This window comes from Cajanus cajan, chromosome 1 (genome assembly GCF_000230855.2).
Source record: "Cajanus cajan strain Asha chromosome 1, NIPB_CcT2T_4, whole genome shotgun sequence".
In the NCBI taxonomy this organism is placed as follows: Eukaryota; Viridiplantae; Streptophyta; class Magnoliopsida; order Fabales; family Fabaceae; genus Cajanus; species Cajanus cajan.
This window is the reverse complement of record NC_138517.1, coordinates 77686710-77701419: the sequence shown is the minus strand read 5'-3', so window position 1 is coordinate 77701419 and position 14710 is coordinate 77686710. Positions and strand designations below refer to the sequence as shown.

Below are 14710 nucleotides of genomic sequence, written 5' to 3'. Positions count from 1 at the left end.
TGTAGGAGCGAGAGTTCTTCCAACTCTAAATAAGAGAAGAAAAATAAGCAAGACCAAGACTTTTCATGGTTGACAGATAGTAGAAGATAAGGATTGATTATAAGGTGGGTAAACATAGACATCACGATATTTTATTATATTATAATTCAAATTTCCTTTAAGACATGTTCAAGGAACTGTTTATACATTGATATATAAGGAGACAGCAGGAATGAAGTGTGATCAAGTTCTGTGCCCTATTATATATAGGCCTAATCCTTCACTGAGTTTTTTGTGGTGTGTTACATTTTGCACTATGGCTTCTCTCTTCCTTAGAAACCAGAGGTTCTCATTGGCTACTCTACTGCTTCTTTTGGAACTATTGACAGTAAACCTTCGCACGGCAGGTTGGTCGTCTCTCTATTAATTGCTACATCCATTTGCGCCATTGATAATTAAGTTAATTTGCTCTTTGCTATGTGTGTATATATAGGAAAGTCATATACTTAATCAGAGTAATTTTTTTTTTTTATAGAATTATTTCACTCAATTATTTATAGTCTGTAAATTAAAAGAGATATACTTAAATTAAATTTTTTTAATAAATAGATCAAGCCTGTAAATTTGTATAAAATTTAAAAATTATTTGATACTATATTTCATTAATTTAAGTTTTTGTATTATGAGTATACATAAATTTGAATTAATAAAAGAAAATATAAAATAATTTTTGAATTTTATACAAATTTGTAAACTTAATCTATTCATTAATAATTTTGAATTTAATAGTTGGATCATGATATTGATGATGTATGGTTAGTTAAAAAAATTTACACAATCAAATCAATAAAATTATAATTTTTATGACTTTTAAATTATTTATTATAAAAGTCAACATACTTATTATTTATACAAATTGTAATTAGATGACTGATTGTATAAAATTATTTTATATTATTATGTGCCACTATTAAACTCTATATATAAAATAAAAAAGATCTTGCTAGTAAATAGTTGACTTCTTTAAACATTAACACAAGCAAGATTTTATGATCATGTGCATTGAAAAAATAATTGTTAACAGAAATAAAATTCATTTATGCGATCATATGTTTAGATGGACTTAGTCTTCAACAACCAATTGGAAGATGTAATTATTTCACGTCAGTGTATATACGGTGGATGTTCAACAATTATTTTTTTTTCCTTTTTCAAATGATCACTTTTCTTAAAAGACTTTTGTATAAGATTCAACTTCACAAAAATATTTTTTTTTATTATTTCTTTAAATTAAGTTTCACCAAAAAATTTCAGTATCATCTATGAATTTCCCAAATGTATGTGATGCATATACACACCTTAATTTCATATATATGATTTATTGCAGATGCTCAAATTGGCGTATGTTATGGCATGTTGGGCAACAATCTACCACCAGCAAACGAAGTTGTGGGTCTTTACAAATCAAACAATATAAGGAGAATGAGACTGTATGATCCTAATCAAGCTGCTCTACAAGCACTTAGAAATTCCGGCATTGAACTCATTCTTGGAGTGCCCAATTCCGATCTTCAAGGCCTTGCCACAAATGCTGACACTGCTCGCCAATGGGTGCAAAGAAACGTGTTGAACTTTTGGCCTAGTGTCAAAATCAAGTACGTGGCAGTTGGCAATGAAGTGAATCCTGTTGGAGGCTCTTCTTGGCTAGCCCAATATGTTCTACCTGCTGTCCAAAACGTGTACCAAGCTATAAGAGCTCAAGGCCTTCATGATCAGATCAAGGTTTCAACGGCTGTTGACATGACCCTAATAGGAAACTCCTACCCTCCATCACAAGGTTCCTTTAGGGGTGATGTGAGGTCATACCTAGACCCAATAATTGGGTACTTGCTATATGCGAGTGCACCTTTATTAGTCAATGTGTACCCTTATTTTAGTTACTCCGGTAACCCTCGTGACATATCACTTCCCTATGCTCTTTTCACCTCACCAAATGTTGTGGTACAAGATGGTCAATATGGGTACCAAAATTTGTTTGATGCTATGTTGGATTCGGTGCATGCCGCAATTGATAACACTAGGATTGGTTACGTGGAGGTGGTTGTGTCCGAGAGTGGGTGGCCCTCGGATGGAGGGTTTGGTGCCACTTATGACAATGCACGCGTGTACTTGGATAACTTGGTTCGTCGTGCTAAAAGAGGTAGTCCAAGAAGGCCTTCAAAGCCCACAGAGACTTACATATTTGCCATGTTCGATGAGAATCAAAAGAGTCCGGAGATAGAGAAACATTTTGGGCTCTTCAGTCCCAATAAGCAAAAGAAATACCCGTTTGGGTTCGGTGGAAAAAGGGATGAGGAAGTTTTTATTGATGACTTCAATGCAACGATTTCTCTTAAGAGTGACATGTAAGGTGGGAATCACACTTCTCTCAAAATATATGTTGTTTCAGCCACTAAATAAGAGAGAATGTGTTGATGGTCTGAAATATTTATCCTTCACTTTTGGATAAATAAGTGTCGAAAAAGTTAATAAGATGAAACTATATAATATGAGGCACGGTCAATTACATCTCTTAGTTATCTGAATACTATTTTATTATTTATTTTTTTAATTATATGACACACTTCATTATATCATTTTTAATTATTATATAAAGATTGTGCAATTGGTTAAGTATTTTTACTCTTTTTAAGAAATTAAGAATTTAAATTTAGATAATTATAAGAATAATTAGAGATTAATTTCACTAACCTTCCAATGTAAATCCTTCCCAATTTTTATTTAATGTTGTAATTATATTATTAATTTAATTAACAGTCCACAACTATATTTTAATCCTAATTCATCATGCGAGAAACTCTAGATTGTTTAAGAGAAATTTCAATTCCTTGATAATTTTTGTTAAACAATACTACATTAAGGTCAAAGACCAAAAATCAATCGATAAAATTTATTCCAATTTTTCAATAATAAATGTTATTAGTGTTTTACTTAGATCATAGTTCTAGAAGAGTTTTTCAACCTCAGTCAAAATTATAAAATCATACATTGACCAAAACATGCATTAAGTACAAAGTAAAAGTGATTAACTGAATAAAAATAATATATTGAATGAGAACATAGAAGATTATATGAATACAACAACTACATCAATCTCCAATAGTAAAAAATTTAGTCACTCATAATAAGGATTACACAAGCAAAGAGGAATCTTCAATTGACCTGTGATTACAAGGACACTCTCACAAGAATTCTCTCTAGTCTCTCTAAAATAGTGCTTAGAAAAGTAATGAATGGATATAGAGACCTCTTAGAGACCTTATTTATGTAATATTTTCTAAAAACCTACTAGTATCTATATTTCCTTGGCATGGTCTCATCTGGAAAAAAAAAAAGATGTGTCAACTATTCTCAAGATTTGTTTCACAAAAAGAAAAAAGTGATGGGGCATTCCACACCCTAGCCTGCAATCTAGTTTGAGTTGGGAGGCAAACTCTACAAGCCCGCCACATGAGGCTTTTCACCCATAGGGGAACATTTAGTTTCCAAATTGAACTCCAAGATCTAGGCATTTTCAAACTACTATTATAAATAATATGCAAATTTTACATAATAATGACCACCTTTGCTCAAGTTTTAGATACAACATCTTCTGTCAAAGTCAATAATAGGAATATTTATGATGACCTCATAATCTCTTAAGTTGAACAAACTAGCACTTAATTCCATGTTCCAACAATGTTGGTTATGACTAATTAGGGATCCAACCAACATGTTCTTAAGACCAAATTCTACATATATCTTAATATATGAAGCAATATTTCTAAAACTAGACCAATCTAAGTTCTAGTTCAAGGTTTAATGGTTCAACTGTGGTTGAACTATGATCAGACATGTATTAATAAAATAATAATTAATAATACAAAAAATATTTAATAAATTTAATCTCATAATTTTATATCACTAAAAATTAAGATAAAACATCATTTATAAGTTCTTAACATTCAATATATATATAAGAGTCCAAATAAAGTGTAATATAATATTTAAGTTCAAATTTTAATAAAATAAATAATGTGCATTAACAATAACATGTTTGTATCTAAATGTCAAATTAATTTAATATAAATTATAAAAACTTAATATACAAAAAGTTGTAAATTAAGATAAATGATTAAATTATATTTTTATAAAATAAATATAAAAATAATAGACTAAAAAATTCAAAATAATTTTTTTTATTAAATGTATATTTTTTATTATTAAAATATTTAAATTAAATTTTTAAAAAATGAACAGAACCAAATTATACCAATTTTCTACATTAGTTTTTGACCCGTTCATAACGATTATGAAATGCTCGAATCTTTTTCATTAGTAATTATACTAGTCACCAAATTGTTTCATGATTCGACTAGGCAAACTAGTTGGTCTAATTTCAAAACAATGGTACAAATTATCTTTTTTGCAAAGGATAAAACTTAGGTGCAATTCTTTAAGTGTGATTGGTACTATTCTCCAATCAGAATTAGAATTTTACTTCATAATATGCATATAAATTTAATGAATGTATATTATTGAACTTTGTATTAATTGTAAATTTATATTATTGAAGTAAAACTTTAATTTTTATTGGAGAACAACATCAACCACACATGTTTCGACCACAAATGTGATCACCCTACTAGAGCACTTAATTTTCTTTTTTTCTCCATTTCTTGGGTGTGCTTTTACCCTCAAACAATAACCCCTCTTCCCTAGGGGATTGTCTTTCTTTTTAACCTAGTTGTAGAGCTTCATGGTCGTGATCTTGAGGCCTGTTTTTTATCCTTAATCTCAACATTTTTCTACCATGTCCATGATTATTGAATTTTGTGTATCTCAGGTACATTTATCTTATCAAGTTGTGGTTAATATCCTTTATCTATCATTTTAATTGAGTCATTGTAATTGACATGGTAGGAGCGACCGTCATCTTTTTATGATGAGCTTAATCAGCATTGGATAATATAACATGTTTGGTTGGTCATAAACCTATGAGAGTACACAATCCTTAGTCTCAATTCTAAAAAGAAAAGGCTAATTGATTTTCAAATGAGATCTTAGTTTATGAGATCACGCTAAATATTGCATGCTTGGTCGGTCACCATCTCATCTATAGATCGGTTAGTCTTGGTTTAATCATGTATCACTAGGGGTACATAACCACTTAGTCTCGAGTCTTAAAAAGATGAAGAGATTGTTTGGTTTCTAGATCAGGATTAAGTAACTAAAAAAGCTTGGTCGCCTCTATCCCAAGCACACGCTTCAACTTGAATGTTCAAATGATGCATTTCTTCAATGTTTACTCATCATAAACCTCTACTTGTGGCTCAATGGGTTGCACCTTCTCTTTAAGACTCTTCTCAAAACACAATGTGAGATGATATGAATTTAATCTGACCAAATGACATGCATTGAAAAATGAAGAGACCTTTGATCGAACGACGTATGTCTCATGTCGCTTGGCATTTCAAACCTCCCTTCCTTGGCCTATAAATAGAAGACACCTCTTCTCGAGTTTTCTTACCAAAGGTGAAAGAGAGAGGAAGTGGTTCATTGCTACTATAACATCGTGGTAGCGGGCAAATATTCACAATGTGGTGGTGAATGGGGCAATGAATGCTAGAGTGCTTAAAGACTCCATTTATAGGTACGTTCCTCTCCCCTTGCCATTATTCACTATGTTCTATTTAGGAGGAGAGGTTGTGTGAGTGAATATTGAGAGAAAATGAACTATAAAGAATGGTGTACATGTACCTGTACCCATGGGTGAAGGATGACATCCTCCGTTTGAAGTCTGTCTACTCGAACTAGAACTCGGTGGGACGTTTCAACCTAAAGAATATAATCACCAAAGATGGGGTTGAGGAGAACATCATTATTGAACCCTACACCATTAATCTTTGGTATGTCACCCTGATGTTCTTGAACCCAAAAGGCGTTACTTAGTAACAAATATTGTTTTGGTCAACCATGAAGGTGGTCTTGTCTTCATCGCTTGAGAGCATTCGAATATGGTTGTAACTTGAGTAGACATCGATAAAACTCAATAACTCACAACCAGATGCTCCATCTACTAAGCAATTAATGCTCGACAATGAGTGTGAGTATTTTGGGCAAGCCTTGTTGAGATTGGTAAAGATTGTACACATACGCCACTTGCCACTAGATTTCTTCACATCACTATGTTTGACAATCATGTCAGATAACTTATCTCTCTTATGTGGCCCACTCCCAACAACTTTGTTGCCTATTTTACAACTACCTTCCTCCTCTCCTTATAAAACTCCCTCGTCTTTTGGACAACTTTTGCCCTAGAATCCAATGCTAGTTTGTGGCATAGGAAATATATGTTTGATTCTAAGCATGTCGCCTGGGCTCCATGCAAAGTTGCTTTCATTCCTTTTCACCATGTTGATTATGCCATCCTCCACATTGCCACTCAGCCCAATCCCTATCTTAACTAACTTTCCTTTATGTCCACTATCTTGACATCCTCTATCGATTGGGGACTTCTCTCCTAGAAGTCCTTTCATGGATCTAACTCCACAACATTAACATCGTGATTACTCTAAGAGTTGTACAAGTTTCGTTGTCCTCTATCTTAAAGGCTTTTTACACATTAGTCTTTGTCTCTTTCCAGCTTCTCCTAGTTAATCGCTCTCTTTCCGAGCCTTTTGTGATGTGATTGGGTTGTTGATATTGATGATTGATGTTCTACTTTTGGGGTTGCTATTTTTTCTCGGTCCCAACTTGATTACTTGGTGGTCTTGCAAGTAAATTGTGGTTGCAAGATCTAGTGTAAAAGTTGAATATCACAACTTAGCTACAATTACTGCAAATTTGTTATGGGTTCAAATGCTACTACATGAACTCTCCATCCCTTGCTTCACACCAACTATCTTTTGTGACAATCAAAGTGTTGTTCATCTTGCTCACAATCTTTTTCTTCATGCTCCTACCAAGGATATGAAATTATACCTTTTTTGTGCGAGAGAAAGTTATTAATAAGCAAATTAAAGTGTCTCATATCTCAAGAACTAATCAAAATTGTTGATTTGTAACTAAGCCTCTACCCATAGCTCGTTTTTTGGACTTATCATCCAAGCTCATGTGTTCAAACTTTTGGCTCAACCACCTTGATCTTGTGGGGGGTGAGAATATAATTCTCTTTGAATATTTTTCTGTTAATAGTTAGTTTGATATAATGATGTATAGTTGGTCAGATATTAATTTAAACATATGAATCTTTAGTTAGCGATTGATACAATTGATCTAAACATATATATATATATATATATATATATATGTGTGTGTGTGTGTGTGTGTGTGTGTGTGTGTGTGTGTGTGTGTGTGTGTGTGTGTGTGTGTGTGTGTGTGTGTGTGTGTGTAAATAGATTTGAGTATGTGTGTGAAATCATTTTGATAATCTTCATCAATAATATTTCGTTTATGAACTCCCTCACTCTCACTTTTCTTCTTACATCACAAGCCTCAACATGAGTTCGTACGATATAATTTTATAAAAAACAATCAATATTTAGTCTTCAATTCACTTTCATATGACAACAAACATTAATCATAATCAATATAATAACACGGTTCAAACATTAAATTAAAACACCCCACAATTAGTTTCAAAGTGTCCAAAAACAAGGTGTTGTCTACCACCTTGGCACTAAGTGTCAAACAACCACAAAACACCTTTTATTCCCTATGATCTTGACACTAAGCATCAAAGAGGTAGAGAACGCTCCTTACTATGATAATGGAAAGTGAATATAAAAATCCTAAAATTTAGCTGACTTAAGTTATGTCATCTATATCCTTCACTTCTTGACTTTAACTCATATTGATTGAAATGTAAATTTTTTTTACATGTAATAGTTTCATCATTATAAAACGTAAAAGAAATTATTATATATATATATATATATATATGTGTGTGTGTGTGCGCGCGCGCGCGCTGCGCGTGTGTGTTTAGATGAGAAGAAAATAATGAAAAAGAGAGAAAATTTTCAAATTTAAATTGAATAAAAAAATTAGGAAAAAAAACTAATTTTTTTAAGATTAGTTTCCTTTATTTTTTTTCAACTAAATAATAAAAACTTTAAAATTTTAAATGATTTTCATCCTATTTTTTTCTCTGCACTGAACAATATAATAGGTACCTATCAAAGATAATTAAAAAAAAATTACAGCAAAATAATGTGACACTATTTTATTATTCTTTACCCATTACTTATAATATAAAGTTATAAATAACATTAAAAAAAATTATAAACATCATACTGTTCTTGTGTCGCGCGAGCACGCTACAATTTCTTTTCTTCAGTTGAAACTTTTGAGTTAGTTATTAACCGTAATTGGAAATAACGTCCAAAACGAAAGTCAATATGTCTTGTCAAGTTTTTTTATTTTTTATTTTCTTAAACTCTTACTTAAATATTCATGTAATTTTTCTTTTTGATTTAGGAAAATTTATAATCATGTGACTTTATTAACTTTGCCTGAATACACGAGACCTGCCAATAATAATATTGTCTCATGAAAAGAGGAACAATTAAAATTAAAATAAAACAAAAATTTGCAATACCATGAAGAGGCATCCAGTAAAGTCAAATACGACATCGTTTCAAGTACTAGTTAGTCCAAAATATGCACGAACTTACTTGCGCGTAGCATTATAAATATATTTTATTTTATTAAAATAGTATTTAATTTTTGGCTGAAAGAGAGCGACCTTACCGAAAGGCATAAAACGCATCGTTTGGTTCAATCCCTTTTCCTTCTTCCATCTTCTTTCTTTTTCCTCTCTCGATTCTGTTTCTCTGCCACATTATACTTATTTATCGTAGATACTGAAAAAACTGTACGCATAGCACAGCAGAGAGCTCCCTCCTTGAATCTAAATTCGCATTGTGGCGCGTGATTCACACTCGACGGGTTCCGCGGAATTTGACTGGCCCAGGACACGGTTACTCTCGAATTCCAGTGACCGAACCTCTCGAGGTGCAGGAACCACCATGCGTAACCATGTTTATCTTTATGCGTACTCAATTCCATTGATGAAACCTGTTTGGATTAAAATTGTTTATTATATTTAACAATTTGGAATGTTTTTCTTTTTTGATTTTTGAGGGATTGGTGTTGTTTCTTGTGGTTAGTTGGATTTTCTTTGATTGGTTCTCTGTGGACGTGTGTGCTGCGAGTTTATGGCTAGTTTATGTGGTTGTGAAGCTTTGGTACATTGAATTTAGGGTTTTTTTTAATCTTTTTTTGTTTGCTCTTGATGGTGCAGAGGAATGCGTCATGGATTCTGTGGAGGTTCAGGGTTTCAGTGGAGTGGATAAGAGCTTTGGAGAGTGCTTCTCTGGTTGAATCTGTCACTCATTTGTAAGTTTTATTTTTCTTTTTTAATTTCGATTAGTCGGCTCTTTGGATTTTCAGTTTGATGAATGGTGAATGGAATGTGAGATTAAGAATGGGGGAAGTGATTGGAAAATTTGAGTAGGGTTTGAATGTTTGATTTAATTTTATTAGTGCATTTTATGCCTAATGCTGCAGATATTTCGTTATCCTTTGCTTTTGTTTGAGCAGTTTTGGAGTGTGAGGCAGGGAGGGCGGACATTTTGGTGCTTAATTGTTTGTGTGTGCTGATCCTTTCTCATGTTCTATGTTTAGATCTTGGTGTGTGAATGCTGAATAGGTTTTCTTCTGAGAAATGTTCTGGATTTGATGGGGCACCATGCTGTTGGGTGATGTTTCTTTTTTTCTTTTTTACATGAAGGACTAATAGCTTTAGGTCATGTTAGCAGAACAATTGAGGGATTTCTGTTATGGCTGGAGCAATGCCATTTGTGAGACATATAATACAATGTAGGCATGCTAGAAGAGGGATAAAAAGGGAAACCCAGAGCATTAGGCATGCACCTAGTGGGGTTTGGGGAGAGTAGATGTATGTATGCAACTTTAATATATGAATGTGGAATGGGAAAAGAGGACGTGGAGTGGGAAATGGTCAGAAGGCTGAGACTGATAGTACCAAATTGGATGTTAAATATGAATGTGCTTGCTGGTTCTCTTTGAAAGTAAGTAGAGATTAGTGAATCTGGATATCTTCTTTGTACTGTGATTGAGTTACTTATGCCTCAAAGGTGATTGATTTCATTATATTTTTTGACAGTTAAATCACATACTGTGAAGAATTTATTTTTGGCAATTTTGGGTGATACATTATAAACAGCTGTAGCTGAAAAAAAAATGTAAGAGAAAAGAGGGGGGAAATATATTTTCCTGTATTTTTTAATGCATGCTTGTTTCATTATTATACCAATGCCATTACCAAAAGTCTAAACTCAAATTGGGACATTTCTTTATGCAAGTACTTGAGAAGATTCAGACCTGGTTTCCAAATTATCATTTTGTTTTGGAGTTAGATGTCAAAGGCCTACACCTTGATCAGAAGACTTGTAGATTGGAAAGCTAATGTAAGGACAACGCTCTAGTGCTCTACATTCCTCATATTCAAAGCAAATAGAGGGGGCTTTCCCAATGACACATGAGAACTACTTACGGTGTCATGTGATAGGATTTGGAATGAAGGATGCCTCCCTTTAGCCACCGGATCATAAGATGAGAGGTCTTGCTGCTAGCAAGGCACATCACACTTTAAGCACATGATCATTTAGTAACTTGTTTATTTTAGTCAGCCTTTTACCATCAACTTTACCTACCAGCTACCAACATGCTTACTGACAAGAAACTAATTAATTAAACAGAACGCTGACCATCCTTATCTCAAACTCTGGTCACTGTGCTTTGTCTCATAAAGCAGGTGCTGCTGAGATTGTAGCTAGAGTAGAATGTCACAAGATGCTCTCCTATTACTACACATTGCATGCATGATAGTGATGTACCTAATAGATGTCAATGAAGCATCTGTCCATGATTTGACTCTAAATATCTGACAATGTGCTAGAGAATAGAGAAATATGACCCTGTAAATATAAGAAATAACAACAAGGAACACCTCTATTCTTCCCTCCAAAATTCAAATAATCAATTCTCATTGTCCTCTCATTTAATTACATATTCCAGTTTGAAACATTTGAGAGATCGACAAACTTGTGAGAGGATGACTAATGGTGTGTACTCGTATCACACTCCAAGTGCTTTCTGACTGTCTTGCTTTTTAGCTGCTGTGGCATTTCATCTCATTTGTTCTCTCTTATCATTCCAAGCAAGGTAGTCGCTGTCTCTAATTGTGATTACTTTCTTTCAAACAGGAACCTTACCTTTGTATGAAAAAAAATCCAAGCCTCACATCAACTAGAGATAAAACAAACAAAGTTTATAAGTGGGAAACAACTCTTAGCTTATAAATGATTTTGTAAGGATGAATTAGGCTCAAACCCACTATCTAAGATGATATTAGAGTTATCTAGATCCACTCTAAAAATGTCACCCACCGCTTATATATGCACCAAGTTCAATAGTATTGGGCATGAGGAGGTGTATTGGGAAAAACCCAAACCCTACCTATCCTAGATCATTAGAAAGGGTCACTCACCATTTATCATGTAGCAAACCTAATAGTGTTAGACGTTATGGGGTGTATTGAGAAAAGTCTTAATCTTGTCTATCCTAGATCATTAAAAAGGACTACCCGCCATTTATCTATGTACGTATCAAACCTAATAGTGTTAAATGTGAGGAAGTGTATTTGGAGAAATCTAAGTTCCACATCAACTAAAGATAAGATAGAAAAAGAGTTTCTAAATGGGAGGCAATTCTCCTCATACAAGTCGATTTTGTAGGGTTAAGTTAGATTTAAACCTACTATATGAGACTCTGAATTACATTGTTATCTGTATGAGAGCTGAAGGATAAATAAGCCTCATTTTCATTTTAAACTTTTTTCTTGTTATTACAATATTGCGGTGAGCCTTTGTGCAATGGTAAGGTTTTTTCCTTGTGAGTTGGAGGTCAGGGTTCAAATCTTGATAATAGTCTATTTGCTTGCGGGGTAAGGCTACATTCATCTGCCCTTGGGAGCCTTGTGCATTGGGCAGCCCTTGGTTATGTTACTACTGTATTGTTAACTTAAAAATATTAGTTATAGACAGGGGGCTGGTGGTTTTAAATGCACATTAGTCATGTCTTTTGCTTAAGTTTGAGATTAAAATTTGTTTAGTTGTTTGGTATGATGGTATGATTGGATGGAAGGGTATTAATTATCACCGTTTTTCATGGGATGGTAGAATCCTGGGAAATAAGCAGGCAAAAGAAAGTGTTATTTTTGTTTTACCTTGTATTCTTTCTTAATAAATGAATTCAAAATTAGAATCTTGGCCATTTGCTGTTTGTTATTTTCTATTTAATACTTTCCTCAGTAATTGTCTTTTAATTTTATTATCACTATTTTTCTTAAATGTAGGGAAAACTTTTAGATTAGTGCTTTATTTGTTCCTTTGATGCTTTACAGGAATATGGCATTGCAGAAGTATGTTCCTTCTGGCAATGCACCTTCTGGTAATATGAAACATTTGAGCTTTTCCAGTAAGGTGCCTAAGAAAGCTGAGCTTGATGAGGCAAATAAGAATCATGACATGGATGTGGATGTTGACCTTAGGGAAGTTTATTTCCTCATTATGCACTTTCTTTCTGCTGGGCCATGTCATAAAACTTATTTACAGTTTTGGAATGAGCTTATTGAGCATCAGCTTTTGCCTAGAAGGTATCATGCTTGGTATTCAAGGACTGCAGCACGTAGTGGAGATGAAGATGATGACGGTCTATCATGCCCTTTAAATTACAATATGTTAGTGGAGAGGTATTTTTATTTACCCTTTCTCCTTTATGATTTTTTGTTGATGTTATAATCAATTATTATACAGGTCCTTTATGCACCCTTCTCCTTTATTATGCAGGTATTCTCATATTGAAAAAGATCACTTGGTAAAGCTTTTGAAGCAATTGTTATTAAATACAGCTTCCCCATCACTGGGTATGAATCTTGGAAATGCTCCAAATGCAGCTGATGTACCTACTCTTCTAGGAAGTGGTTCATTTTCACTTCTGAGCTGTACGTGTCCTTTATTTGTACTTCAATCATTATCAACTCTTAAAACTTTGTACTGTAGTGAAAATTCTCATACTGATTTACGAATTTACTGATTATTAATTTTGGAACAAATAAAATTTTCCTTTCTGTGGAGTAATTTGTTTGGTGTTTCTGGTGAAAATTGGGTTTTCCCTGAGGATCTCCAGATGTTCCTGTCTGATAATTTTAGAGATTTTAGCACCAACAGAGATGCTAAAAAGGCTTTGGGGTTTTTCTCTATTTGCAGTTGTTTGGTGTATATGGCTGAAAATAAATGTTAGAAATTTTATTGATCAAGTATTTGCCTTATTCATTTGCGATTGAGTAGTTCAATTAGCTTCTTTGTAGTGTTCTGCTAATGGTCTTTTTTGAAGAGGCAGGAGGAGGTTTCTTTGGTAGATCGGTCTCTAGAGAGATTGACCTGCTGCATTAGATGTGTTGCGTTCCTTTTTTTATTTTTATTTTTTTTAATCTTCTTTGTGGTGTTCTGCCAATAGTCTTTTTATGGGGGTTGTCTTTGGTAGATCTCTAGAGAGATGACTGCTGCATTACATGTGCCATGTTCTTTTTTACCCTGCTCTTTCATTCTTGGTTTAGCTTCTGAGGATTTTTCTTCTTTCATTCGTATCTCTCCTTTCTTAATAAATTATTTGAATATAAAAAAAAGAAGTTTCCCTTATTAGCTGTGCCTCTTATTGAATTAGTTTTTCCTTTTCTTTCTGCATTTATTATATTGCTTTCTACTACAGTTGATAGGGATAAAATGAAAGAAATCAAAAGGCCACCTTCTCATATGCGTTGGCCTCATATGAAAGCCAATCAGGTTCATGGGCTTAATTTGAGGGAACTTGGGGGTGGTTTCCCAAGACACCACCGTGCACCATCTATACGTGCTGCATGCTATGCCATCGCAAAACCTTCAACCATGGTGCAAAAGATGCAAAATATTAAGAGATTAAGAGGACACCGTAATGCTGTCTATTGTGGTAGGTTATTCCATACAGTACTAAGTACTCAAGCTTTTGACATTTTTGTGTAACTTAGGAGTACATGTTGAAAAAAGTTTTGTCCTTGTTTCCTTTTTTCCTTTAGGGGATATTTTGTACGTGAAATGTTTTTATTTTCCTGAAAATCTTAAATCAGAAATTTTGGTTTCCCATGTTTGTGATTTTTTTTTTCTATGGTTGTACTACAGATAATTCAAATTGAACCAAAGAACTCCCAATGAACTGTTTGTCCTTGAAACATGAAAGGAGTTAACAAGAATCAATAATGTAGGGTAAAATATGGTGCGGTTGATAGATGATGATTAATATTTAAAATGTTTTGGTATTTGAAATTAAGTTGTAGCAAACTGGAAGGTATTAGAGAAAACTGAATTGTATTTCATTGACTGAAATAAATTTGATACAGCCTACTGAGTCTCTGTTTACACCCCTATATATTTACAGAGAGTATGAGTGCTTAAGCGCAATTCTGAATTCCAAAGCTCCATTGAATGGAGAAGCAATCTCACAAAGCTTTCTCGTTCAACTGAGAAAAATGTCAATACAAACATGCTAAGAGACTCAGGGAAAGGAAACT

The 14710-nt window shown here is 33.4% G+C and overlaps 2 protein-coding genes across 2 annotated transcripts in view; both read left to right on the top strand.

Moving 5' to 3' along the window:
* The first annotated feature begins 217 nt into the window (after window positions 1-217).
* Window positions 218-2554, top strand: LOC109791097 (Glycosyl hydrolase superfamily protein). Its single transcript, XM_020350352.3, has 2 exons — window positions 218-386; window positions 1367-2554. The coding sequence occupies exons 1-2, from the start codon at window positions 296-298 to the stop codon at window positions 2386-2388; spliced, it is 1113 nt and encodes a 370-aa protein (XP_020205941.3). The 5' UTR covers window positions 218-295; the 3' UTR covers window positions 2389-2554.
* Window positions 2555-8778: 6224 nt separating this feature from the next.
* Window positions 8779-14710, top strand: part of LOC109791095 (WD40/YVTN repeat and Bromo-WDR9-I-like domain-containing protein) — a 28323-nt gene continuing 22391 nt past the window's right edge. The window contains exons 1-5 of the mRNA XM_020350351.3: window positions 8779-9033; window positions 9323-9417; window positions 12509-12856; window positions 12954-13108; window positions 13876-14112. Coding sequence (XP_020205940.1) covers window positions 12513-12856; window positions 12954-13108; window positions 13876-14112 — 736 coding nt within the window. The 5' untranslated portion in view covers window positions 8779-9033; window positions 9323-9417; window positions 12509-12512. The remainder of the gene's footprint in view (window positions 9034-9322; window positions 9418-12508; window positions 12857-12953; window positions 13109-13875; window positions 14113-14710) is intronic.

Bases quoted from the DNA above. Each gene is read 5' to 3' on its own strand.
- LOC109791097 (XM_020350352.3), top strand. From the start codon at position 296: ATGGCTTCTCTCTTCCTTAGAAACCAGAGGTTCTCATTGGCTACTCTA. The intron at 387-1,366 runs GTTGGTCGTCTC...GATTTATTGCAG, and splicing joins AGTAAACCTTCGCACGGCAG to ATGCTCAAATTGGCGTATGT.